Source organism: Zonotrichia albicollis, chromosome 34 (assembly GCF_047830755.1).
Source record: "Zonotrichia albicollis isolate bZonAlb1 chromosome 34, bZonAlb1.hap1, whole genome shotgun sequence".
NCBI lineage: Eukaryota > Metazoa > Chordata > Aves > Passeriformes > Passerellidae > Zonotrichia > Zonotrichia albicollis.
In genome coordinates, this window is record NC_133852.1 from 1,734,755 (window position 1) to 1,756,842 (window position 22,088).

At 54.8% G+C, this 22,088-nt stretch overlaps 1 protein-coding gene across 2 annotated transcripts; it reads left to right on the plus strand.

Annotated features, from left to right (window-relative positions):
- The first annotated feature begins 1,688 nt into the window (after positions 1-1,688).
- CAPN1 (calpain 1) lies at positions 1,689-21,765 on the plus strand. Of its 2 annotated transcripts, XM_074531249.1 has the most exons (23): positions 1,689-1,893; positions 4,445-4,588; positions 7,227-7,352; positions 7,980-8,049; positions 9,569-9,687; positions 10,769-10,902; positions 10,977-11,145; positions 13,214-13,297; positions 13,370-13,455; positions 13,533-13,607; positions 13,691-13,851; positions 13,923-14,101; positions 15,391-15,402; positions 15,512-15,723; positions 15,816-15,855; positions 17,303-17,368; positions 18,002-18,059; positions 18,156-18,220; positions 18,397-18,465; positions 19,841-19,919; positions 20,018-20,134; positions 21,198-21,256; positions 21,403-21,762. In XM_074531249.1, the coding sequence occupies exons 2-23, from the start codon at positions 4,448-4,450 to the stop codon at positions 21,427-21,429; spliced, it is 2,148 nt and encodes a 715-aa protein (XP_074387350.1). In that variant the 5' UTR covers positions 1,689-1,893; positions 4,445-4,447; the 3' UTR covers positions 21,430-21,762. The 2 variants fall into 2 exon arrangements, with proteins under 2 accessions (XP_074387350.1, XP_074387348.1); XM_074531247.1 differs by lacking the exons at positions 1,689-1,893; positions 4,445-4,588 and adding an exon at positions 6,053-6,271 and having other exon boundaries at positions 21,403-21,765.
- The last annotated feature ends 323 nt before the right edge of the window (positions 21,766-22,088 follow it).

Sequence of the window (22,088 nt, forward strand, 5' to 3'; positions counted from 1 at the left end):
ATTTCCCTTTTATTTTGGGTGGAATTTGGGCCCTTTTGGGTGGAAATTTGCCCTTTTTGGTTTGACCCCAAATTGGGCCCTTTTTTCCTGTTTTTTTTTTAAACCTAAATTTGGCCCCTTTTTGCTTTTGGCCCAGAATTTGTTTGGTTGTGGTTTTTTTTTTGTTTTTTTTTTTTTTTTTTTTTTTGTTGTTGTTTTGTTTTGTTTTGTTTTTTTTTTGTTTTTTTTTTTTTCCTTTAAATTTGGCCCCTTTTGGGTTTTGTCCTAAAATTGCCTTTTTTGTGCTTTTGGCCCAAAACCCCCTGAATTGGGGCTGCTCCACACCTCCATTGCATTTTCTTTGCTTTTCACCCAACCAATTTTGGGGTTTTTTAACCCAACCCTCATTTTTGCTCACAAGTTTCTCTTTCCTGTTTAACTGCTGCTTTGGGGTGATATATTCTCCGTTTTTTCCCGTTTCCGTTTTATTTCTCACCCAAACCCTTCAGAATTGCTCCTTGTCTCCCCGAGGCCCCTCCTGCCTCCCCGTTTTTGGGGGAGAGATGTAGAAAATGGGGGGAAAAATGTAGAAAATGGGCAACGCGTAATAAAAAATGCTTCATTTTGGTTTGGTGGTTTTTTTTTCTGGGGGGAAAAGTGAAGAAGGGGGGAGGTGGGGGGGGTCCATGGTGAGTGTGTCACAGCCACGGTGAGTGTGTCACTGTCACAGCCACGGTGAGTGTGTCACTGTCACAGTGAGTGTGTCACAGTGTCACAGCCATGGTGAGTGTGTCACTGTCACAGTGAGTGTGTCACAGTGTCACAGCCACGGTGAGTGTGTCACTGTCACAGCACGGTGAGTGTGTCACTGTCACAGTGAGTGTGTCACAGTGTCACAGCCATGGTGAGTGTGTCACAGCCACGGTGAGTGTGTCACAGCCACAGTGAGTGTGTCACAGTGTCACAGCCACGGTGAGTGTGTCACTGTCACAGCCACGGTGAGTGTGTCACTGTCACAGTGAGTGTGTCACAGTGTCACAGCCACGGTGAGTGTGTCACTGTCACAGCCACGGTGAGTGTGTCACAGCCACAGTGAGTGTGTCACAGTCACGGTGAGTGTGTCACTGTCACAGCCACGGTGAGTGTGTCACAGTGTCACAGCCATGGTGAGTGTGTCACAGTGTCACCCTACACACGTCCATCTCCCCCTTTTCCCCTCCAATTGTCCCCCCGTGTCCATCTCCCCCCCTGTGCCCCCCAATGTCCCCCCCATTGCTCTGCCCCCCGGATGTCCCCTCAGTGTCCCCCCATGTCCATCTCCCCCCTTGTCCCCCCCAGTGTCCCCCCAATTCCTGCCCCTTCCAATCCCCCAATGTCCCCCCGTGTCCATCTCCCCCTTGTCCCCACAATGTCCCCCAATGTCCCTCCATTCCCAAGCCCCCCAATTCCCGCCCTGCCCACTCCCAATGTCCCCCCAATTCCTGCCCCTTCCCACCCCCCCAATGCCCCCCCACCCCCCAATTTCCCCCCTGCCCACTCCCCACAATGTCCCCCCCGATGTCCCCCCATGTCCATCCTCCCCAGTGTCCCCCCCATTCCCACCCCAGCCCCCCAATGTCCCCCCGTATCGATCTCCCCCTTGTCCCCTCCAATGTCCCCCCCATGTCCAGCCCCACCCACTCCCCTCCCCCCCTCCAATGCAGGATCCCAAACCCCCCAAAATCTCCCAAATCCCCCCAAAATCTCCCCAAATCTCCCGAGCCCTCCCCCCCCGGCGGGAGCGGCGCAGGGCGGAGCCTGGGCCGGGGGGGGGCAGGGCGGGGGCGGCCTCGCCTTCCTGCTCGGGCAACTTTGGGGGCACCAATTTCGCTTTCGGCCGCTTTTACCCCAAAAACCCAACGCGGCGGAGCCGAGGTACGGAGCGGGCCGGGGCCGGGCCGGGGCAGGGACGGGCGGGGACACAGCGGGAGCCCCTCCAGCCCCATTACACAACTCCGGAACGGGGCAAAACCCCGCGGGATCGGGCAAAAATCAGCCCCGGCTGCTCCTGCCTGCCCTTCCCCCGCCGGGAAATGGGGGGGCTCCCCCTCCGCGCCCCCGAGCCGCGGCTTGGCCAGAAAAAAAGGGGATTTTGGGGTGCTGGGGAATGGGGGGTGCTGCTGTTGTTGGGGAGCTTTGGTGGTTTTGGCATTTTGGGGTTTTTGGTTGTTTCCAGGGGGTTCCGGGCCCCCAAAGTGGGGCGGGACGAGGCCGTTCCTGCCACCGGCACCCCAAAAACGCGCGTGGGGAGGGGGCGAGGGGGGCACAGGGAACGGGGGGGGTCGGGACACCCCCTCACCCCCGTTTTGGGCTGAATTTCTGCACTTTTGGGGCGCAACCCCCGAGTTTGGGGGGTCCCTGACCCTTGGGTTTGGGGTGACAGAGCCCCCCGTGTTTGGCCTCATTTTGGGGGGCGACACTGCTGCCACTCCTGTCACCGCTCTGTTACTCCTTGGTGGTACTAATTAGCGTTTAATTAACGTGCCTGGTGGTTAATTAAGCACCCCAATGCTTAATGAGCCTCCCCAGGGCTCGCGGAAGGCCCTCGGGTCGCGCCTGCGGCCCCGCCCGGACCTGCAGGACCAGTTTGGGGCACTTTGCCCCGCTTTGCCCGGCCCGGGGCTGTCCCGGCTCTGCCCGGGCCGTTCTGGGGTGAAACCCCGGGGTTTGGGGTCCCTGGGTCCTTCCCTGCCCCGCAATCGCTGCTTTTCCCCCAGAACGGCGCCGCTCTCATCCCACCAAAATTGTCCCAATTTCCCCCAACCCGGCACGGGCAGGGCTCCAAATCTGCAGGAAAACCCAAAATTCCCCCAAAATCCCCCAAACCCCCATCCCCATGTGGACCCCCCTCCTTTTTCCCCATTTTTCCCTGGATCCCGAGCACATTTTCTCTGTTTCACCCCAAATCCCCCATCCCCATGCAGACCCCCCATTTTTCCCCAAATCCTAAGCACCTTTTTCCTGTTTCACCCCCAAAAAACCCAAATTCTCTCCCAAAAGCCCAAATTCCCCCGTCCCTGTGCAAACCATTTATCTCACCCCCATTTCCCCCCAGATCCAAGTGCATTTTTCCTGTTTCGCCCCAAAAAAACCCCAAATCCCCCAGAACCCCAAATTCCCCCATCCTGTGCAAACCACACGTCTTACCCCGTTTATCCCCAAATCCCGAGGGCATTTTCCCTGGTCACCCCAAAACTCCCCGCAGAATCCCCATTTTTCCCCATTTTTCCCCCATTTTCCCCAGATCCCAAGCGCATTTTTCCTGTTTCACCGCAAATCCCCCCCAAACCCCCCAATTTCCCCATTTCTCCCCAATCCCTCGTGCAGTTTTCCACTATCACCCCCCAAAACCCCAAATCCTCCCCAAAAACCCCAAATTCCCTCCAAGAACCCCAAATTCCCTCCCAAGAACCCCAAATCTCCCCAAACCCCCATCCCTATGCAGGCCCCAATTTCCCCATTTTTCCCCAAATCTCGAGCTCATTTTTCCAGTTTCACCCCAATTTTCCCCCAATCCCCATCTCCTTTCCTCGCTGCTTTCCCCATGCAGATCCCCCCCAATTTCCCCCCACATCTCAAGCACATTTTCCCTGTTTCACCCCAAAATTCCCCTGCAGAATCCCATTTTTCCCCATTTTCCCCATATCCCAAGCACATTTTTCCTGTTTCACCCCAAGAACCCCAAATTCCTCCCCAAGAACCCCAAATCTCCCCAAACTCCCATCCCTATGCAGGCCCCAATTTCCCCAATTTTCCCCCAATCCCCATCTCCTTTCCTCGCTGTTTTCCTCATGCAGCTCCCCCATTTTTCCCCATATCTCAAGCACATTTTCCTGTTTCACCCCAAATTCCTCCCCAAATCCCTCCCAAACCCCCCAATTTCCCCCCAATCCCCATCTCCTTTCCTCGCTGTTTTCCCCATGCAGACCCCCCCCAATTTCCCCCATTTTTCCCCAAATCTCGAGCTCATTTTTCCAGTTCCACCCCAATTTTCCCCCAATCCCCATCTCCTTTCCTCGCTGTTTTCCCCATGCAGCCCCCCCATTTTTCCCCATATCCCAAGCACATTTTCCCTGTTTCACCCCAAAATTCCCCCACAGAATCCCCATTTTTCCCCATTTTCCCCATATCCCAAGCGCATTTTTCCTGTTTCACCCCAAGAACCCCAAATCTCCCCAAACCCCCATCCCTATGCAGGCCCCAATTTCCCCAATTTTCTCCCCAATCCCCATCTCCTTTCCTCGCTGTTTTCCCCATGCAGACCCCCCCCAATTTCCCCCATCTCCCAAGCACATTTTCCCTGTTTCACCCCAAAATTCCCCCGCAGAATCCCCAATTTCCCCCATTTTTCCCCAAATCTCTTGCTCATTTTCCCAGTTTCACCCCAGATCCCTCCCCAAGCCCCGATTTCTCTCCCGGTGCCCAGGCCATGGCGGAGCCCCCGGTGGTGCCCGTGTTCTGCACCGGGGTCTCGGCCCAGGTGCGGCGCCAGCGCGCGAAGGAGCTGGGGCTGGGCCGGCACGACAACGCCGTGCGCTACCTGGGCCAGGACTACGGGCAGCTGCTGCAGGTGAGCCTGAAAATATCCCCAAAATGCAGAAATGTAAATTGTACATCCTACCTGGGCCAGGACTACGGGCAGCTGCTGCAGGTGAGGCTGGAAATATCCCCAAAATACAGAAATGTCAAATGTACATCTTACCTGGGCCAGGGCTATGGGCAGCTGCTGCAGGTGAGGCTGAAAATATCCCCAAAATACAGAAATGTAAATTGTACATCTTACCTGGGGCAGGGCTATGGGCAGCTGCTGCAGGTGAGGCTGGAAATATTCCCAAAAATTAAATCCATTTTGGGTAAAATGTACATCTTACCTGGGCCAGGACTACGGGCAGCTGCTGCAGGTGAGGCTGAGAATATCCCCAAAACAGAAATCCATTTTGGGTAAAATGTACATCTTACCTGGGCCAGGACTACGGGCAGCTGCTGCAGGTGAGAGTGAAAATCCCCAGAATCCAGGAAAAATCCCCAAAACAGAAATCCATTTTGAGTAAAATATTACCTGGGCCAGGATTTCAGGCAGCTGCTGCAGGTGAGAGTGAAAATATCCCCAAAATGCAGAAATGTCAAATGTACATCTTACCTGGGCCAGGACTATGGGCAGCTGCTGCAGGTGAGGCACAGAAAATCCCCAAAATGCAGGAAAAATCCCCAAAACAGAAATGTCAAATGTACATCTTACCTGGGGTAGGGCTACGGGCAGCTGCTGCAGGTGAGGCTGAAAATATCCCCAAAATGCAGGAAATATTCCCAAAAATCCAGAAATGTCAAATGTACATCTTACCTGGGGCAGCACTATGGGCAGCTGCTGCAGGTGAGGCACAGAAAATCCCCAAAACCCAGGAAAAATCCCCAAAACAGAAATCCATTTTGAGTAAAATATTACCTGGGGCAGGACTATGGGCAGCTGCTGCAGGTGAGGCTGAAAATATCCCCAAAATGCAGCAAAAATCCCCAAAACAGAAATGTCAAATGTACATCTTACCTGGGCCAGGACTATGGGCAGCTGCTGCAGGTGAGACCGAAAATATCCCCAAAATGCAGAAAATATTCCCAAAAATCCAGAAATGTCAAATGTACATCTTACCTGGGCCAGGACTACGGGCAGCTGCTGCAGGTGAGGCTGAAAATCCCCAAAATGCAGGAAATATTCCCAAAACAGAAATGTCAAATGTACATCTTACCTGGGCCAGGACTACGGGCAGCCACTGTAGGTGAGACTGAAAATATCCCCAAAATACAGAAAATATTCCCAAAAATCCAGAAATGTCAAATGTACATCTTACCTGGGCCAGGATTTCAGGCAGCTGCTGCAGGTGAGAGTGAAAATATCCCCAAAAATTAAATCCATTTTGGGTAAAATGTACATCTTACCTGGGGTAGGACTTTGGGCAGCTGCTGCAGGTGAGACACAGAAAATTCCCAAAAATTAAATCCATTTTGGGTAAAATGTACATCTTACCTGGGGTAGGACTACGGGCAGCTGCTGCAGATGAGACACAGAAAATCCCCAAAATCCAGGAAAAATCCCCAAAACAGAAATCCATTTCGAGTAAAATATTACCTGGGGCAGGACTTTGGGCAGCTGCTGCAGGTGAGACTGAAAATATCCCCAAAATACAGAAAATATTCCCAAAAATACAGAAATGTCAAATGTGCATCTTACCTGGGCCAGGACTACGGGCAGCTGCTGCAGGTGAGACTGAAAATATCCCCAAAATGCAGAAAAAATCCCCAAAACAGAAATCCATTTTGAGTAAAATATTACCTGGGGCAGGACTTTGGGCAGCTGCTGCAGGTGAGAGTGAAAATATTCCCAAAAATTAAATCCATTTTGGGTAAAATGTTCATCTTACCTGGGGTAGGACTATGGGCAGCTGCTGCAGGTGAGACACAGAAAATTCCCAAAAATTAAATCAGTTTTGGGTAAAATGTTCATCTTACCTGGGGCAGGACTACGGACAGCTGCTGCAGGTGAGAGTGAAAACATCCCCAAAATACAGAAAATATCCCCAAAAATCCAGAAATGTCAAATGTACATCTTACCTGGGGTAGGACTACGGGCAGCCGCTGCAGGTGAGACTGAAAATATCCCCAAAATGCAGGAAAAATCCCCAAAATAGAAATCCATTTTGAGTAAAATATTACCTGGGGCAGGACTTTGGGCAGCTGCTGCAGGTGAGAGTGAAAATATCCCCAAAAATTAAATCCATTTTGGGTAAAATGTCCATCTTACCTGGGGCAGGACTTTGGGCAGCTGCTGCAGGTGAGAGTGAAAATATCCCCAAAAATTAAATCCATTTTGGGTAAAATGTACATGTTACCTGGGGTAGGACTATGGGCAGCTGCTGCAGGTGAGACACAGAAAATCCCCAAAATGCAGAAAAAATCCCCAAAACAGAAATCCATTTTGGGTAAAATGTCCATCTTACCTGGGCCAGGACTTTGAGCAGGTGAGACACAGTGAAAATCCCCAAACACACAAATCCATTTCCATTTGAGTCAAACGCCCACCCAAAGTCTGCAAGGCCCGGGCTAAGAGAAAACACACCAATGAAAGGCGGGGATAAGGGGGTGACAAGAGCAGATAAAACGCACTGGGTGTACAATTTCACACAGCTCCAGGGTTATTTCTGTTTTGTGTTCCCCAGGAGTGCCGCCGCTCGGGGGCGCTGTTCCGGGACCCCGCGTTCCCCCCGGCCGCCGCCTCGCTGGGGTTCCGCGAGCTCGGCCCCGGCTCCGCCAAAACGCGCGGGGTGGAGTGGAGGCGGCCCACGGTGAGCTCCAAAACACATCTTCCTTCCAAACAGCGATTTATTTTAATTGTGTGTATTCAATTCCTCCTGCCCAGGAGGTGGATCCCAGCAGCAGGGCACTGGAATGAAAAGAAGAGACAAAACAAACAAAAAAAAAACCCCTAACCAACAAACCAAAACCAACCCCAAATTCTCAAGTTTGTCTTCCAAAAAATCAGTCTTGAACAAAAATTTCTACTTCTGATGCTAGTGAGATTTGTGCTAAGGGGGAATCGTTTCAAACTGACAGCACTCAGTTTTTTCTGGTTGGTGTCGGAAGGAAATTCTTTAGCAGAATTCCCAAGTTTGTCTTCCAAAAAATCAGTCTTGAACAAAAATTTCTACTCCTGACGTTAGTGAGATTTGTGCTAAGGAGGAATCGTTTCAAACTGACAGCAATCAGTTTTTTCTGGTTGGTGTCAGAAGGAAATTCTTTAGCAGGAGGGCGGTGAGGCTCCGGCACGGGGGGCCCGTGCTCACCAGAACCCCGCGGTTTTCTCAGTTGTCCAAAATGATCCCAAATGATCTCAAATGATCTCAAATGATCTCAAATGATCTCAAATGATCTCAAATGACCTCAAATGATGTCAAATTTGGGGTTTCCTGCAGGAGCTGTGCCCGCGGCCGCAGTTCATCGTGGACGGCGCCACGCGCACCGACATCTGCCAGGGGGCGCTGGGTGAGGGATCCTCCTGTCTGTCCGTCTGTCCGTCTGTCTGTCTGTCAGTCTGTCCGTCTGTCTGTCTGTCCGTCTGTCTGTCTGTCTGTCTGTCCGTCTGTCTGTCCTTCCTGGGCCCAAATCCGGGGGGTTTGGGATCTCTCTGTGCCCTTCTCTGCCCCAGAATCGCTGCTTTTCACCCCAGAATTCAACTCACGGAAATTCCTCCAACCCGACACGGGCGGGGCTCCGAATCTGGGGGGAAACCCCAAATTCCCCCTCCAAAAACCCCAAATTCTACCCCAAACACCCCAAATTCTTTCCCAAACACCCCAAATTCTTTCCCAAACACCCCAAATTCTGCCCCAAACACCCCAAATTCTACCCCAAACCCCCATTCCCTGTCTCTGTCCCTCTGTCCTTCTTTGCCCCAATTCTGTGGGGATTTGGGGTCTCTGGGTCCTTCCCTGCCCCCGGAATTGCTGCTTTTCACCCCAGAACGGTGCCACTCTCATCTCACCAAAATTGTCCCAATTTCCCCCAACCCGACACGGGCAGGGCTCCGAGTCTGGGGGGAGACTCCAAATTCCCCCTCCAAAAACCCCAAATTCTACCCCAAACACCCCAATTTCTACCCCAAACACCCCAAATTCTGCCCCAAACACCCCACCCATGTGCAGAACATCTCAATCCTGTTTTTCCCTCAGGTCCCAAGCACATTTTTCCTGTTTCACCCCCAAAAAACCCCAATCCCATCCCCATGCAGACCATGCGTCTCACACCCATTTTTCCCCAAATCTCGAGCACATTTTTCCAGTTTCACCCCCAAATCCTCCCCAAACCCCCATCCCCATGCAGAACACCTGTCCCCCCATTTTTCCCCCAAATCCCAGGTGCCTTTTTCCTATTTTACCCCCAAATTCTCTCCCAAAACCCCAAATCCTCTCCCCAAACCCCCAAATCCTCCCAAAACCCCCAAATCCTCTCTCCAAACCCCCAAATCCTCTCCCCAAAACCCCCAAATCCTCTCCCCAAAACCCCCAAATCCTCTCCCAAAACCCCCAAATCCTCTCCCCAAACCCCCAAATCCTCTCCCCAAACCCCCAAATCCTCTTCCAAAAAACCCAAACCCTCTCCCAAAAACCCCAAAATCCCCCAAATTCTCTCCCAAAACCCCAAATCCTCTCCCCAAACCCCAAATTCTCTCCCAAAACCCCAAATCCTCTCCCAAAACCCCAAATCCTCTCCCAAAACCCCAAATCCTCTCCCAAAACCCCAAATCCTCTCCCAAAACCCCAAATCCTCTCCCCAAAACCCCCAAATCCTCTCCCAAAACCCCCAAATCCTCTCCCAAAAACCCCAAATCCTCTCCCCAAACCCCAAATCCTCTCCCCAAACCCCCAAATCCTCTCCCCAAAACCCCAAACCCTCTCCCCAAACCCCCCATCCCGGTCCCAGTCCCTCTGCCCTGCTGTGCCCCACACCTGGGTGGTTTTGGGGTGGTTTTGGTGGAATTTTGGTGATTTTTGGCGCTGCCCAGGTGACTGCTGGCTGCTGGCGGCCATCGCGTCGCTGACGCTCAACGAGGCGCTGCTGCACCGGGTGGTGCCGCACGGGCAGAGCTTCCAGCAGGGCTACGCCGGCATCTTCCACTTCCAGGTCAGCACATCCGCCCTGGGGATCCCCTCTGGCACTTTGGGTGGAAATTCCAGTGTTTTGGGGCTCCCAGAATCACTTCCAGCAAATCCCACCCTTGGGGATCCCTTCTGGCATTTTGGGTGCAGATCCCAGCGTTTTGGGGCTCCCAGAATCACTTCCAGCAAATCCCACCCTTGGGGATCCCCACTGCCATTTTGGGTGCAGATCCCAACATTTTGGGGCTCCAGAATCACTTCAGCAAATCCCACCCTTCGGGTTCCCTTCTGCTATTTTGGGTGCAGATCCCAGCGTTTTGGGGCTCTCAAAATCACTTCCAGCAAATCCCGGCCTTGGGGTTCCCTTCTGGCACTTTGGGTGCAAATCCCAACTTTTGGGGGTCTCATCTTCCACTTCCAGGTCAGCACATCCAGCCTGGGGTTCCCTTCTGGCATTTTGGGTGCAAATCCCAGCGTTTTGGGGCTCCCAAAATCACTTCCAGCAAATCCTGGCCTTGGGGATCCCCTCTGGCATTTTGGGTGCAGATCCCAGCGTTTTGGGGGTCTCATCTTCCACTTCCAGGTCAGCACATCCTGGCCTTGGGGTTCCCTTCTGGCATTTTGGGTGCAAATTCCAAGATATTGGGGCTCCCAGAATCACTTCCAGCAAATCCCACCCTCGGGGATCCCCTCTGCCATTTCTAGGTCAGCAAATCCGCCCTTGGGGATCCCCTCTGCCATTTTGGGTGCAGATCCCAACATTTTGGGGCTCCCAGAATCACTTCAAGGTTTCTCTTGTCCTCCTGAGAGGCTCCCACACATTCTTGGGGCTTTCTTCACCTTTTTAGGCCTCCCCTTGACCATTCACACTTTTGGGGCTCCACTCTGTAATTTTGGGGTGACCCCCAGCGTTTTAAGGATTCCCTGCACCATTTTGGTCGCACCCTAATTTTGAGAGGATCCCCCAGTGCTTTTCCCACCCAGTTCCTCATTGCTGCTCCCACTGTGGGAACTCCACCTCCCCACTGGACCCCAAACCGGGCGTTTTTAACCCAAAATCTCCTTCCCTGCACAAACCTGGGGGTTCCTCTTTGCATCCCCCCCAGATCTGGCAGTTTGGCGAGTGGCTGGACGTGGTGGTGGACGATTTCCTGCCCACCAAGGACGGCAAGCTGCTCTTCGTGCACTCGGCCGAGGGCTCCGAGTTCTGGAGCGCGCTGCTGGAAAAGGCCTACGCCAAGTACGGCCCCTCCCCGCCCGTCTGCGCCCGTTTTGGGGCAAAATCCCCCAAAAACGGTCCCGGGTGTCCCACAGGGTGAACGGCTGCTACGAGGCTCTGTCGGGCGGCAGCACCTCCGAGGGCTTCGAGGATTTCACGGGCGGCGTCACCGAGTGGTTCGACCTGCGCCGGCCGCCCGCCGACCTCTACCAGATCATCCTCAAGGCGCTGGAGCGCGGCTCGCTGCTGGGCTGCTCCATCGACGTGAGATAACCGGGCGGTTTGGGGGAAAAATGGGGGGTTTGGGGTCATTTTCACATTGCTCCATCGATGTGAGCCAGCTGGGCGTTTTGGGGGAAAAACGGGGGGTTTGGGGTCGTTCTCACATTGCTCCATCGACGTGAGCCAGCCGGGTGTTTTGGGGGAAATCTGCGGGATTTGGGGTCATTCTCATATTGCTTCATCGATGTGAGCCCCCCGGGTGTTTTGGGGGAAAAACGGGGGATTTGGGGTCATTCTCATATTGCTTCATCGATGTGAGCCACCCGGGCGTTTTGGGGGAAAATCTGCAGGATTTGGGGTCATTCTCATATTGCTCTATTGACGTGAGCCAGCTGAGTGTTTTGGGGGAAAAACGGGGGATTTGGGGTCATTCTCACATTGCTCCATCGACGTGAGCCAGCTGGGTGTTTTGGGGGAAAACTGGCAGGATTTGGGGTTGTTCTCACATTGCTTCATCACTGTGAGCCACCCGGGTGTTTTGGGGGAAAAACGGGGGATTTGGGGTCATTCTCACATTGCTCCATCGACGTGAGCCAGCCTGGGCGTTTTGGGGGAAAAACGCGGGATTTGGGGTCATTCTCATGTCACTCCATTGACATGAGCTCCCCTGGGTGTTTTGGGGGAAAACCAGGGGATTTGGGGTTGTTCTCACATTGCTCCATGGACGTGAGACCCCCGGGCGTTTTGGGGGAAAAACGGGAGATTTGGGGTTGTGCTCATGTCACTCCATTGACATGAGCCCCCCTGGGTGTATTGGGGGAAATCTGCGGGATTTGGGGTCATTCTCATGTCAGTCCATCGACGTGAGACCCCCAGGTGTTTTGGGGGAAATCTGCGGGATTTGGGGTTGTTCTCACATTGCTTCATCGACGTGAGCCACCCGGGCGTTTTGGGGGAAAAACGGGGGGTTTGGGGTCATTCTCACATTGCTCCATGGACGTGAGCCACCCGGGTGTTTTGGGGGAAAATCTGTGGGATTTGGGGTCATTCTCATGTCACTCCATTGACATGAGCCATCCTGGGTGTTTTGGGAGAAAACCGGGGGGTTTGGGGTTGTTCTCATGTTGCTCCATCGATGTGAGCCATCCTGGGCGTTTTGGGGGAAAAACGGGGGATTTGGGGTTGTTCTCATGTCACTCCATTGACATGAGCCATCCTGGGTGTTTTGGGGGAAAACCGGGGGGTTTGGGGTTGTTCTCACATTGCTTCATCACTGTGAGCCACCCCGGGCGTTTTGGGGGAAAACCGGGGGATTTGGGGTTGTGCTCAGGTCACTCCTTTGATGTGAGCCATCCTGGGCATTTTGGGGAAAATCTGCGGGATTTGGGGTCATTCTCACATTGCTCCATCGACGTGAGCCATCCTGGGCATTTTGGGGGAAATCTGCGGGATTTGGGGTTGTTCTCACATTGCTTCATCACTGTGAGCCACCCTGGGTGTTTTGGGGGAAAAATGGGGAATTTGGGGTCATTCTCACATTGCTCCATCGACGTGAGCCACCCGGGCGTTTTGGGGGAAAAACGGGGGATTTGGGGTCGTTCTCACATTGCTTCATCACTGTGAGCCACCCGGGCGTTTTGGGGGAAAAACGGGGGATTTGGGGTTGTTCTCACATTGCTCCATCGACGTGAGATAACTGGGTGTTTTGGGGGAAAACCGGGGGGTTTGGGGTCATTCTCATATTGCTTCATCACTGTGAGCCACCCGGGTGTTTTGGGGGAAAAATGGGGGGTTTGGGGTTGTTCTCATGTCACTCCATCGACGTGAGCCACCCGGGCGTTTTGGGGGAAAAACGGGGGGTTTGGGGTCATTCTCGTGTCACTCCATCGACATGAGCCACCCGGGTGTTTTGGGGCAAAATCTGTGGGATTTGGGGTCATTCTCATGTCACTCCATTGACATGAGCCCCCCTGGGTGTTTTGGGGGAAAACCGGGGGATTTGGGGTCATTCTCACATTGCTCCATCGACGTGAGCCACCCGGGTGTTTTGGGGGAAAATCAGCAGAATTTGGGGTCGTTCCCTGGGTAACGCTTCGGTGCCTCCCCGCAGATCACGAGCGCCTTCGACATGGAGGCCGTGACCTTCAAGAAGCTGGTGAAGGGCCACGCCTACTCGGTGACCGGCGCCAGGCAGGTGAGGCCGGGCACCGGTTTGGGTGGAAAAGGGCGGATTTTGGGGGCGCGGCCCTGACGGCGCCGTGCGCAGATCCCGTACCGCGGGCAGGCCCTGGAGCTCATCCGGATGCGCAACCCCTGGGGCGAGGTGGAGTGGACGGGCGCCTGGAGCGACGGGTGAGGCTGCGGCTTCGTTAGCGCCGGGCTCGTTAGCGTTAACGAGCGCGGGCCCCGCTGACCGTGCCGCCCCGCAGCTCGGCCGAGTGGCACGCGGTGGAGCCGGCGCTGCGCCAGCAGCTCATGGTCAGGATGGAGGACGGCGAGTTCTGGTAGGAGAACTCCAACCCAACCCAAACCCCTTTTCCCGCCCGCGCCGTGCCGGGGAACGAAGCCAAACTCTTCCCCCACCCAGGATGTCCTTCCGGGATTTCCTGCGGGAATTCACCCGCCTGGAGATCTGCAACCTGACGCCGGACGCGCTGCAGTCGCGCAAGTTCCGCAAGTGGAACACGCGGCTCTACGACGGCACGTGGCGGCGCGGCAGCACCGCCGGCGGCTGCCGCAACTACCCCGGTAGGCGCCGGGGGGCGGCGCCGGGCCCGCGGGGCCGGGTCCCCGCTGAGCCCCCTCTGCCCCCTCCGCAGCCACGTTCTGGATCAACCCCCAGTTCAAGATCCAGCTGGACGAGGTGGACGACGCCAGGGACGAGGACGGCGGGCGCGAGCCGGGCTGCAGCTTCCTGCTGGCGCTGATGCAGAAGCACCGGCGCCGCGAGCGCCGCTACGGCAAGGACATGGAGACCATTGGATTCGCTGTCTATGAGGTGACGGCATTGGCTGGGCATAACCCGCCTTGACTGGGGTCAGTTGGCATTGACTGGGGTCAACCTACATTGATTGTGGTCAACCAGCATCAGCTGGGATCTACCTGCCTTGACTGGGGTCAACCACCATTGGCTACAGTCAACCACCATCAATTGGGGTCAACCAACATCAATTGGGGACAACCACCATCAACTGGGGTTAACCACCATCAACTGTGGTCAACCACCATCAATTGGGGACAGCCACCATCAATTGGGGTCAACCACCATCCAATTGGGGACAACCACCATCAATTGGGGTCAACCAACAGCAGCTGGGGCCAACCGGCCTTGTCTGGGGTCAACCAACATTGATTGTGGTCAACCAGCATCAACTGGGATCTACCAGCCTTGACTGGGATCAACTGTCATTAATTGGGGTCAATTAGAGTCATCTGGGGTCTCTTGGCATCAGTGGGGGTCAAGCAGCGTGAGCTGGCCTCAACTGGTTTCAACTGGTGTCACCAATGGTCCGTTGGGGTCAGCCAGCCTTGACTGGGGTCAACAACCATGGACTGGGGTCAGCTGGCATTACCTGGGGTCAAACAGGGTCACCAATGGTCCATTGAGGTCAGCTGGCATTAATTGGGGTCAAACAGGGTCACCAATGGTCTGTGGGGGTCAGCTGGCATTAATTGGGGTCAAACAGGGTCACCAATGGTCCGCTGGGGTCAGCTGGCATTACCTGGGGTCAAACAGGGCCACCAATGGTCTGCTGGGGTCAGCTGGCATTAACTGGGGTCAAACAGGGTCACCAATGGTCCGTGGGGGTCAGCTGGCATTAATTGGGGTCAAACAGGGTCACCAATGGTCCATTGGGGTCAGCTGGCATTACCTGGGGTCAAACAGGGTCACCAATGGTCCGTGGGGGTCAGCTGGCATTAATTGGGGTCAAACAGGGTCACCAATGGTCCGTGGGGGTCAGCTGGCATTAATTGGGGTCAAACAGGGTCACCAATGGTCCATTGGGGTCAGCTGGCATTAATTGGGGTCAAACAGGGTCACCAATGGTCCGTTGGGGTCAGCTGGCATTAATTGGGGTCAAACAGGGCCACCAATGGTCCGTTGGGGGTCAGCTGGCATTAACTGGGGTCAAACAGGGTCACCAATGGTCCGTGGGGGTCAGCTGGCATTAACTGGGGTCAAACAGGGTCACCAATGGTCCGTGGGGGTCAGCTGGCATTACCTGGGCTCACCTGGGCTCACCTGGTGCCACCTGTCCCCAACCGAGGTCCCCTCTCTCCGCACAGGTCCCTCCCGAGGTGGGTTCCGTGCGCTGCCGGTGCCGGTTCGGCCCATTCTGCCCCCGGGGGTGTTCTTGGGGCCGTTTTTGGGGCCGTTCTGGAGCTGTTCCCCCCTCGGTGCCCGCAGTACGTGGGGAGGTCGGGCGTGCACCTCAAGCGCGAGTTCTTCCTGGCCAACGCGTCGCGCGCGCGCTCCGAGCAGTTCATCAACCTGCGCGAGGTGAGCACGCGCTTCCGGCTGCCGCCCGGCGAGTACATCGTGGTGCCCTCCACCTTCGAGCCCAACAAGGAGGGCGACTTCGTGCTCCGCGTCTTCTCCGAGAAGAAAGCCGGCACCGAGTAAGCGCCGCCGTGGCCGCCGCGGAGCCGGGACCGAGCGCCGCGCCCGCGCGCTCAGCCCGCCCCGTGTCTGTCTGTGTGTCTGTCCGCAGGGAGATGGACGACAAGATCCAGGCCACGCTGCCGGACGAGGTCAGCTGGGGACGGGGCATGGGGTGGGGGGGCGGTTCCCAAAATGGCCGCTTTGGGTGTTCCCAAAATGGCCGATTCATCCCCTGGGGCGGTTCCCAAAATGGCCGCTTTTGGTGTTCCCAAAATGGCCACTTTTCCCCTGGGGCGGTTCCCAAAATGGCCGCTTTGGGTGTTCCCAAAATGGCCGATTCATCCCCTGGGGCGGTTCCCAAAATGGCTGCTTTGGGTGTTCCCAAAATGGCCGATTCATCCCCTGGGGCAGTTCCCAAAATGGCCGCTTTGGGTGTTCCCAAAATGGCCACTTTTCCCCTGGGGCAGTTCCCAAAATGGCCGCTTTGGGCGGTTCCCAAAATGGCCACTTTTCCCCTGGGCGGTTCCCAAAATGGCCGCTTTGGGTGTTCCCAAAATGGCCACTTTTCCCCTGGGGCAGTTCCCAAAATGGCCGCTTGGGCGGTTCCCAAAATGGCCGATTCATCCCCTGGGGCGGTTCCCAAAATGGCCGCTTTTGGTGTTCTCAAAATGGTCGATTCATCCCCTGGGGCGGTTCCCAAAATGGCCGCTTTTGGTGTTCCCAAAATGGCCACTTTTCCCCTGGGGCAGTTCCCAAAATGGCCGCTTTTGGTGTTCCCAAAATGGCCGATTCATCCCCTGGGGCAGTTCCCAAAATGGCCGCTTTTGGTGTTCCCAAAATGGCCACTTTTCCCCTGGGGCGGTTCCCAAAATGGCCGCTTTGGGTGTTCCCAAAATGGCCGATTCATCCCCTGGGGCAGTTCCCAAAATGGCCGCTTTTGGTGTTCCCAAAATGGCCGATTCATCCCCTGGGCGGTTCCCAAAATGGCCGCTTTTGGTGTTCTCAAAATGGTCGATTCATCCCCTGGGGCGGTTCCCAAAATGGCCGCTTTTGGTGTTCCCAAAATGGCCACTTTTCCCCTGGGGCAGTTCCCAAAATGGCCGCTTTGGGTGTTCCCAAAATGGCCGATTCATCCCCTGGGGCGGTTCCCAAAATGGCCGCTTTGGGTGTTCCCAAAATGGCCGATTCATCCCCTGGGGCGGTTCCCAAAATGGCCGCTTTGGGTGTTCCCAAAATGGCCGATTCATCCCCTGGGGCGGTTCCCAAAATGGCCGCTTTGGGTGTTCCCAAAATGGCCGATTCATCCCCTGGGGCGGTTCCCAAAATGGCCGCTTTGGGTGTTCCCAAAATGGCCGATTCATCCCCTGGGGCGGTTCCCAAAATGGCCGCTTTGGGTGTTCCCAAAATGGCCGATTCTTCCCCTGGGGCACTTCCCAAAATGGCCACTTTTGGTGTTCCCAAAATGGCCGATTCTTCCCCTGGGGCACTTCCCAAAATGGCCACTTTTGGTGTTCCCAAAATGGCCGATTCTTCCCCTGGGGCGGTTCCCAAAATGGCCGCTTGGGGGGTTCCCAAAATGGCCGATTCTTCCCCCAGAAAGTGCTGAGGGAGAGCGAGATCGATGAGAACTTCAAGCAGCTCTTCAAGCAGCTGGCGGGGCCGGTAAGGGAGCGCTGGTGATTGGCCGTGAGCTCAGGGGTTGGTGGTGATGTCATTGGGTGATGATGATGTCATTGATTGGCCATGATGTCATTGGTTAGCAATGATATTTGTTGGGTATGGTGCCATTGGTTGGCTGTGACATCATTGATTGTAAATAACATAACATTGGTTAGCCGTGATATCATTGGTTGCCTGTGCTGTCCATTGGTTAGTAATGATGTAATTGTTGGTGATGATGTCATTGGTTGGCTGTGATGTTATGTGTTGGCAGTGATGTAATTGGTACGTCATTGATTGGCCATGATGTCATTGGTTGTAATAACATCACTGGTCAGCAATGAAATCACTTGGTGATGATGTCATCAGTTAGCCGTGGTGTTATTGGTTAGCAGTGATGTCATTGGTTGGCCGTTACATCATTGGTTTGCAATAACATCATTGTTGGTAATGATGTCATTACTCTGCTGTGATGTTATTGATTAGCAGTGATGTCATTGTTTGTCAATTACATCACTGTTTGCCCATTACCTCATTGGTTGGCCATGACATCACTTGTTGGCCATGACGTCACTGGTTTCCGATGACGTCACTGGTTTCCGATGACGTCACTGCTCGTTGGTGACCCCTCCCCAGGACCTGGAGATCAGCGTCACCGAGCTGCAGACCATCCTCAACCGCATCATCGCCAAACGTGAGCCAGGACTGGGGGAGTTAACCCCGCCCCCCTCATTAACATCTCATTAACATCTCATTAACATCTCATTAACCCCCAAACTCCCCATTGCAGACAAAGACCTGCGCACCAAGGGCTTCAGCCTGGAGTCCTGCCGGAGCATGGTGAACCTCATGGACGTATCCTGAGCAGGGGGAAACTGGGGGGCTCTGGGGGGGCTCTGGGGGGAACCCTGGGGCTGGGGGGGCTCTGGGGAGACCCCTGGGACCCCCCTTTCCTGAACCCCCCTTTCCTGAACCCCCTTTTCCTGAACCCCCCTTTCCTGAACCCCCCTTTCCTTGACCCCCTGCCCCAGAAAGACGGGAACGGGAAGCTGGGGCTGGTGGAGTTCAACGTGCTCTGGAACCGCATCCGCAACTACCTGGTGGGTCTGGGGGCTCCTGGGGGCATTTTGGGGGTCTGGCTCATGGGAGACCCCCATTTTGGGGGGATTTTGGGGTCTCTGTTCTCATGAGTGATCCCCAATACTGAGAGGATTTTGGGGTCTCTCTCCTCATGGGTGAACCCCATTTTGGGAGTACTTTGGGGTCTCTCAGGTGACCCCCATTTTGGGGTCTGTCTCATGGGTGACCCCAATACTGGGGTGATTTTGGGGTCGCTCTCCTCATGGGTGACCCCCATTTTGGGCGAATTCTGGGGTGTTTTGGGTGACCCCCATTTTGGAGGGACCTTGGGGTACACTGGAGGTGGTTTGGGTGACCCCTGTTCCTTTGGGGGGGATCTGGGGGTACACTGGGGGTGTTTTGGGGGAGATTTTGGGGTACATAGTGGTGTTTTGGGTAACCCCTGCCCCTTTGGGGTATTTTGGGTAACCCCTGTTCCTTTGGGGTATTATGGGTAACCCCTTTTCCTTTGGGGCACATTTGGGGTATTTTGGGTAACCCCTGCTCCTCTGGGTTATATTTGGGGTATTTTGGGTAACCCCTGTTCCTTTGGGGTACATTTGGGGTATTTTGGGTAACCCCTTTTCCTTTGGGGCACATTTGGGGTATTTTGGGTAGCCCCTGTTCCTTTGGGGTACATTTGGGGTATTTTGGGTAACCCCTGTTCCTTTGGGGCACATTTGGGGTATTTTGGGTAACCCCTTTTCCTTTGGGGTACATTTGGGGTATTTTGGGTAACCCCTTTTCCTTCGGGGCACATTTGGGGTATTTTGGGTAACCCCTTTTCCTTTGGGGCACATTTGGGGTATTTTGGGTAGCCCCTGTTCCTTTGGGGCACATTTGGGGTATTTTGGGTAGCCCCTGTTCCTTTGGGGTATTTTGGGTAACCCCTTTTCCTTCGGGGCACATTTGGGGTATTTTGGGTAACCCCTTTTCCTTCGGGGCACATTTGGGGTATTTTGGGTAACCCCTTTTCCTTTGGGGTACATTTGGGGTATTTTGGGTAACCCCTTTTCCTTCGGGGCACATTTGGGGTATTTTGGGTAGCCCCTGTTCCTTTGGGTTATATTTGGGGTATTTTGGGTAGCCCCTGTTCCTTTGGGGTACATTTGGGGTATTTTGGGTAACCCCTGTTCCTTTGGGGCACATTTGGGGTATTTTGGGTAACCCCTCTCCTTTGGGGTACATTTGGGGTATTTTGGGTAACCCCTGTTCCTTTGGGGCACATTTGGGGTATTTTGGGTAACCCCTCTCCTTTGGGGTACATTTGGGGTATTTTGGGTAACCCCTTTTCCTTTGGGGCACATTTGGGGTATTTTGGGTAACCCCTCTCCTTTGGGGGTCTCCTCCTGCCAGAGCATCTTCCGCAAGTTCGACCTGGACAAGTCAGGCTCCATCAGTGCCTACGAGCTGCGCCTGGCGCTGGAGGCTGCAGGTGACCCCAACCCCCCCCAGGACCCCTCAGGACCCCCCAGGACCCCTGCCCTGCCCAGGGCCCCCCGGTGACCCCCGGGCTGTGCCCCCCTGCCCCAGGGTACCGGCTGAACAAGAGGCTGCACGAGCTGCTCATCACGCGCTACGCCGAGCCCGACCTGGCGCTGGACTTCGACAGCTTCGTCTGCTGCCTCGTGCGCCTGGAGACCATGTTCCGTGAGCGCCCCACACTGCCCCCACTGCCCCAGGGGATCCCAATGATCCCAAACCGTCCCTCCCACACTGCCCCAGAGGATCCCAATGAGCCCAAACTGTCCCTCCCACACTGCCCCAGAGGATCCCAATGATCCCAAACTGTCCCTCCCACGCTGCCCCAGAGGATCCCAATGATCCCAAACTGTCCCTCCCATGCAGTCCTGAGTGATCCCCAATGATCCCAAACTGTCCCTCCTGTCCAACCTCAGTGATCCCCAATGATCCCAAACCGTCCCTCCTGTCCAACCCTCAGTGATCCCCAATGATCCCAAACCGTCCCTCCTGTCCAACCCTCAGTGATCCCCAATGATCCCAAACTGTCCCTCCTGTCCAACCTCAGTGACCCCCAATGATCCCAAACCATCCCTCCCACGCAGTCCTCAGTGATCCCCAATGATCCCAAACTGTCCCTCCTGTCCAACCTCAGTGATCCCCAATGATCCCAAACCGTCCCTCCCACACTGTCCCAAAGGATCCCCAATGATCCCAAACCATCCTTCCTGTCCAACCCTGAATGATCCCCAATCATCCCAAACCGTTCTTCCTGTGCAACCCTCAGTGATCCCCAGTGATCCCAAACCATCCCTCCTGTCCAACCCTCAGTGATCCCCAATGATCCCAAATGATCCCAAACTCTCCCTGTCACACCGTTCTGAGTGATCCCAAATAATCCATCCCACCCAATCCCCAATGATCCCAGACCATCCCTCCTGTCCAACCCTCAGTGATCCCCAATGATCCCAAACCGTCCCCAATCATCCCAAACCATCCCTCCCACACTGATCCCAAACCATCCCAAATGATCCCAAACTCTCCCTGTCACACCGTTCTGAGTGATCCCAAATAATCCATCCCACCCAATCCCAAATGATCCCAAACCATCCCTCCTGTCCAACCCTCAGTGATCCCCAATGATCCCAAAGGATCCTTCCTACCCAATCCTGAATCATCCCAGCCTTCCCAGCCACACTTTTCCCTCACAAATGGAACTTTCCAGAATCCCAACGCTTTTCCCTCCCCTCAGGGTTTTTCCAAGCCATGGACGTGGACCAGGATGGCGTCGTCACCTTCGACCTGCTGCAGGTACTGGGGGAGCTTAAGGCCTTCCTCCTCCTCTTCCTCCTCCTTTTTCTCCTCCTCTCCCTCATTCTCTTGCTTTCCCCTGTTTTCCTCACCCTCTCTTCCTCCCCTTCCTCCCTCACCCTCCTCCTCCTCCTCGTTCTCCCCAGTGGCTCCAGCTCACCATGTTCGCCTGACCGGACCCTCCAAGTGCCTTCCACAACCCCGCGCCGGTTTTTCCCTTTTTTTGGCTTTTTTCGGCAGAAAAGGCTGGATGGGGGGGTGGGGTGGGGGTCCCACGGGACCCCCCCCAGCTTTGCCAAAGCCCCCCGTCCCTCCCTCACCTCATGCTCGGCCCTTTTGGGGCAAATCCTCCGGATTTTGGTGCCTCCTGTGCTGACGGAGCCCCGGCCGTCGTCCTTCGCTTCAGGGATCTGCTGCCCCCGGGTGCCATCAAATGATTTTTTTATTGTATAAATTAAAAATTATATATAAACCAAAGAAAAAAAAAAGTTATTTAAGTCAAAACTCTTTTCCGGCAGTTCTTTCTCCCCCTCAGGGCAGAAGGTGAGGACATTTCGAAGTGCTGCAAAGTAACAGGTTTAGGGATTGTCTTCGAGTTATAGATCACATATTTAGGGTTATATTCATATATTTTTGGGATATTTTGGTGGTCGTGACTTAAAACCTGGGGGTGTTTCCTGGGCGGGGGGTGCAGGACGAGGCTGCCGTGACTCGGAGGGGATGAGGGGCCGGGCAGGGAGGGGACCCCGGACCTGGAGCAGAATCCCCGGGACAGGTGCGACCCCCGGGCCGAGCAGGATGCCCCGTACCCTGTTCCACCCCTCAGACCCGA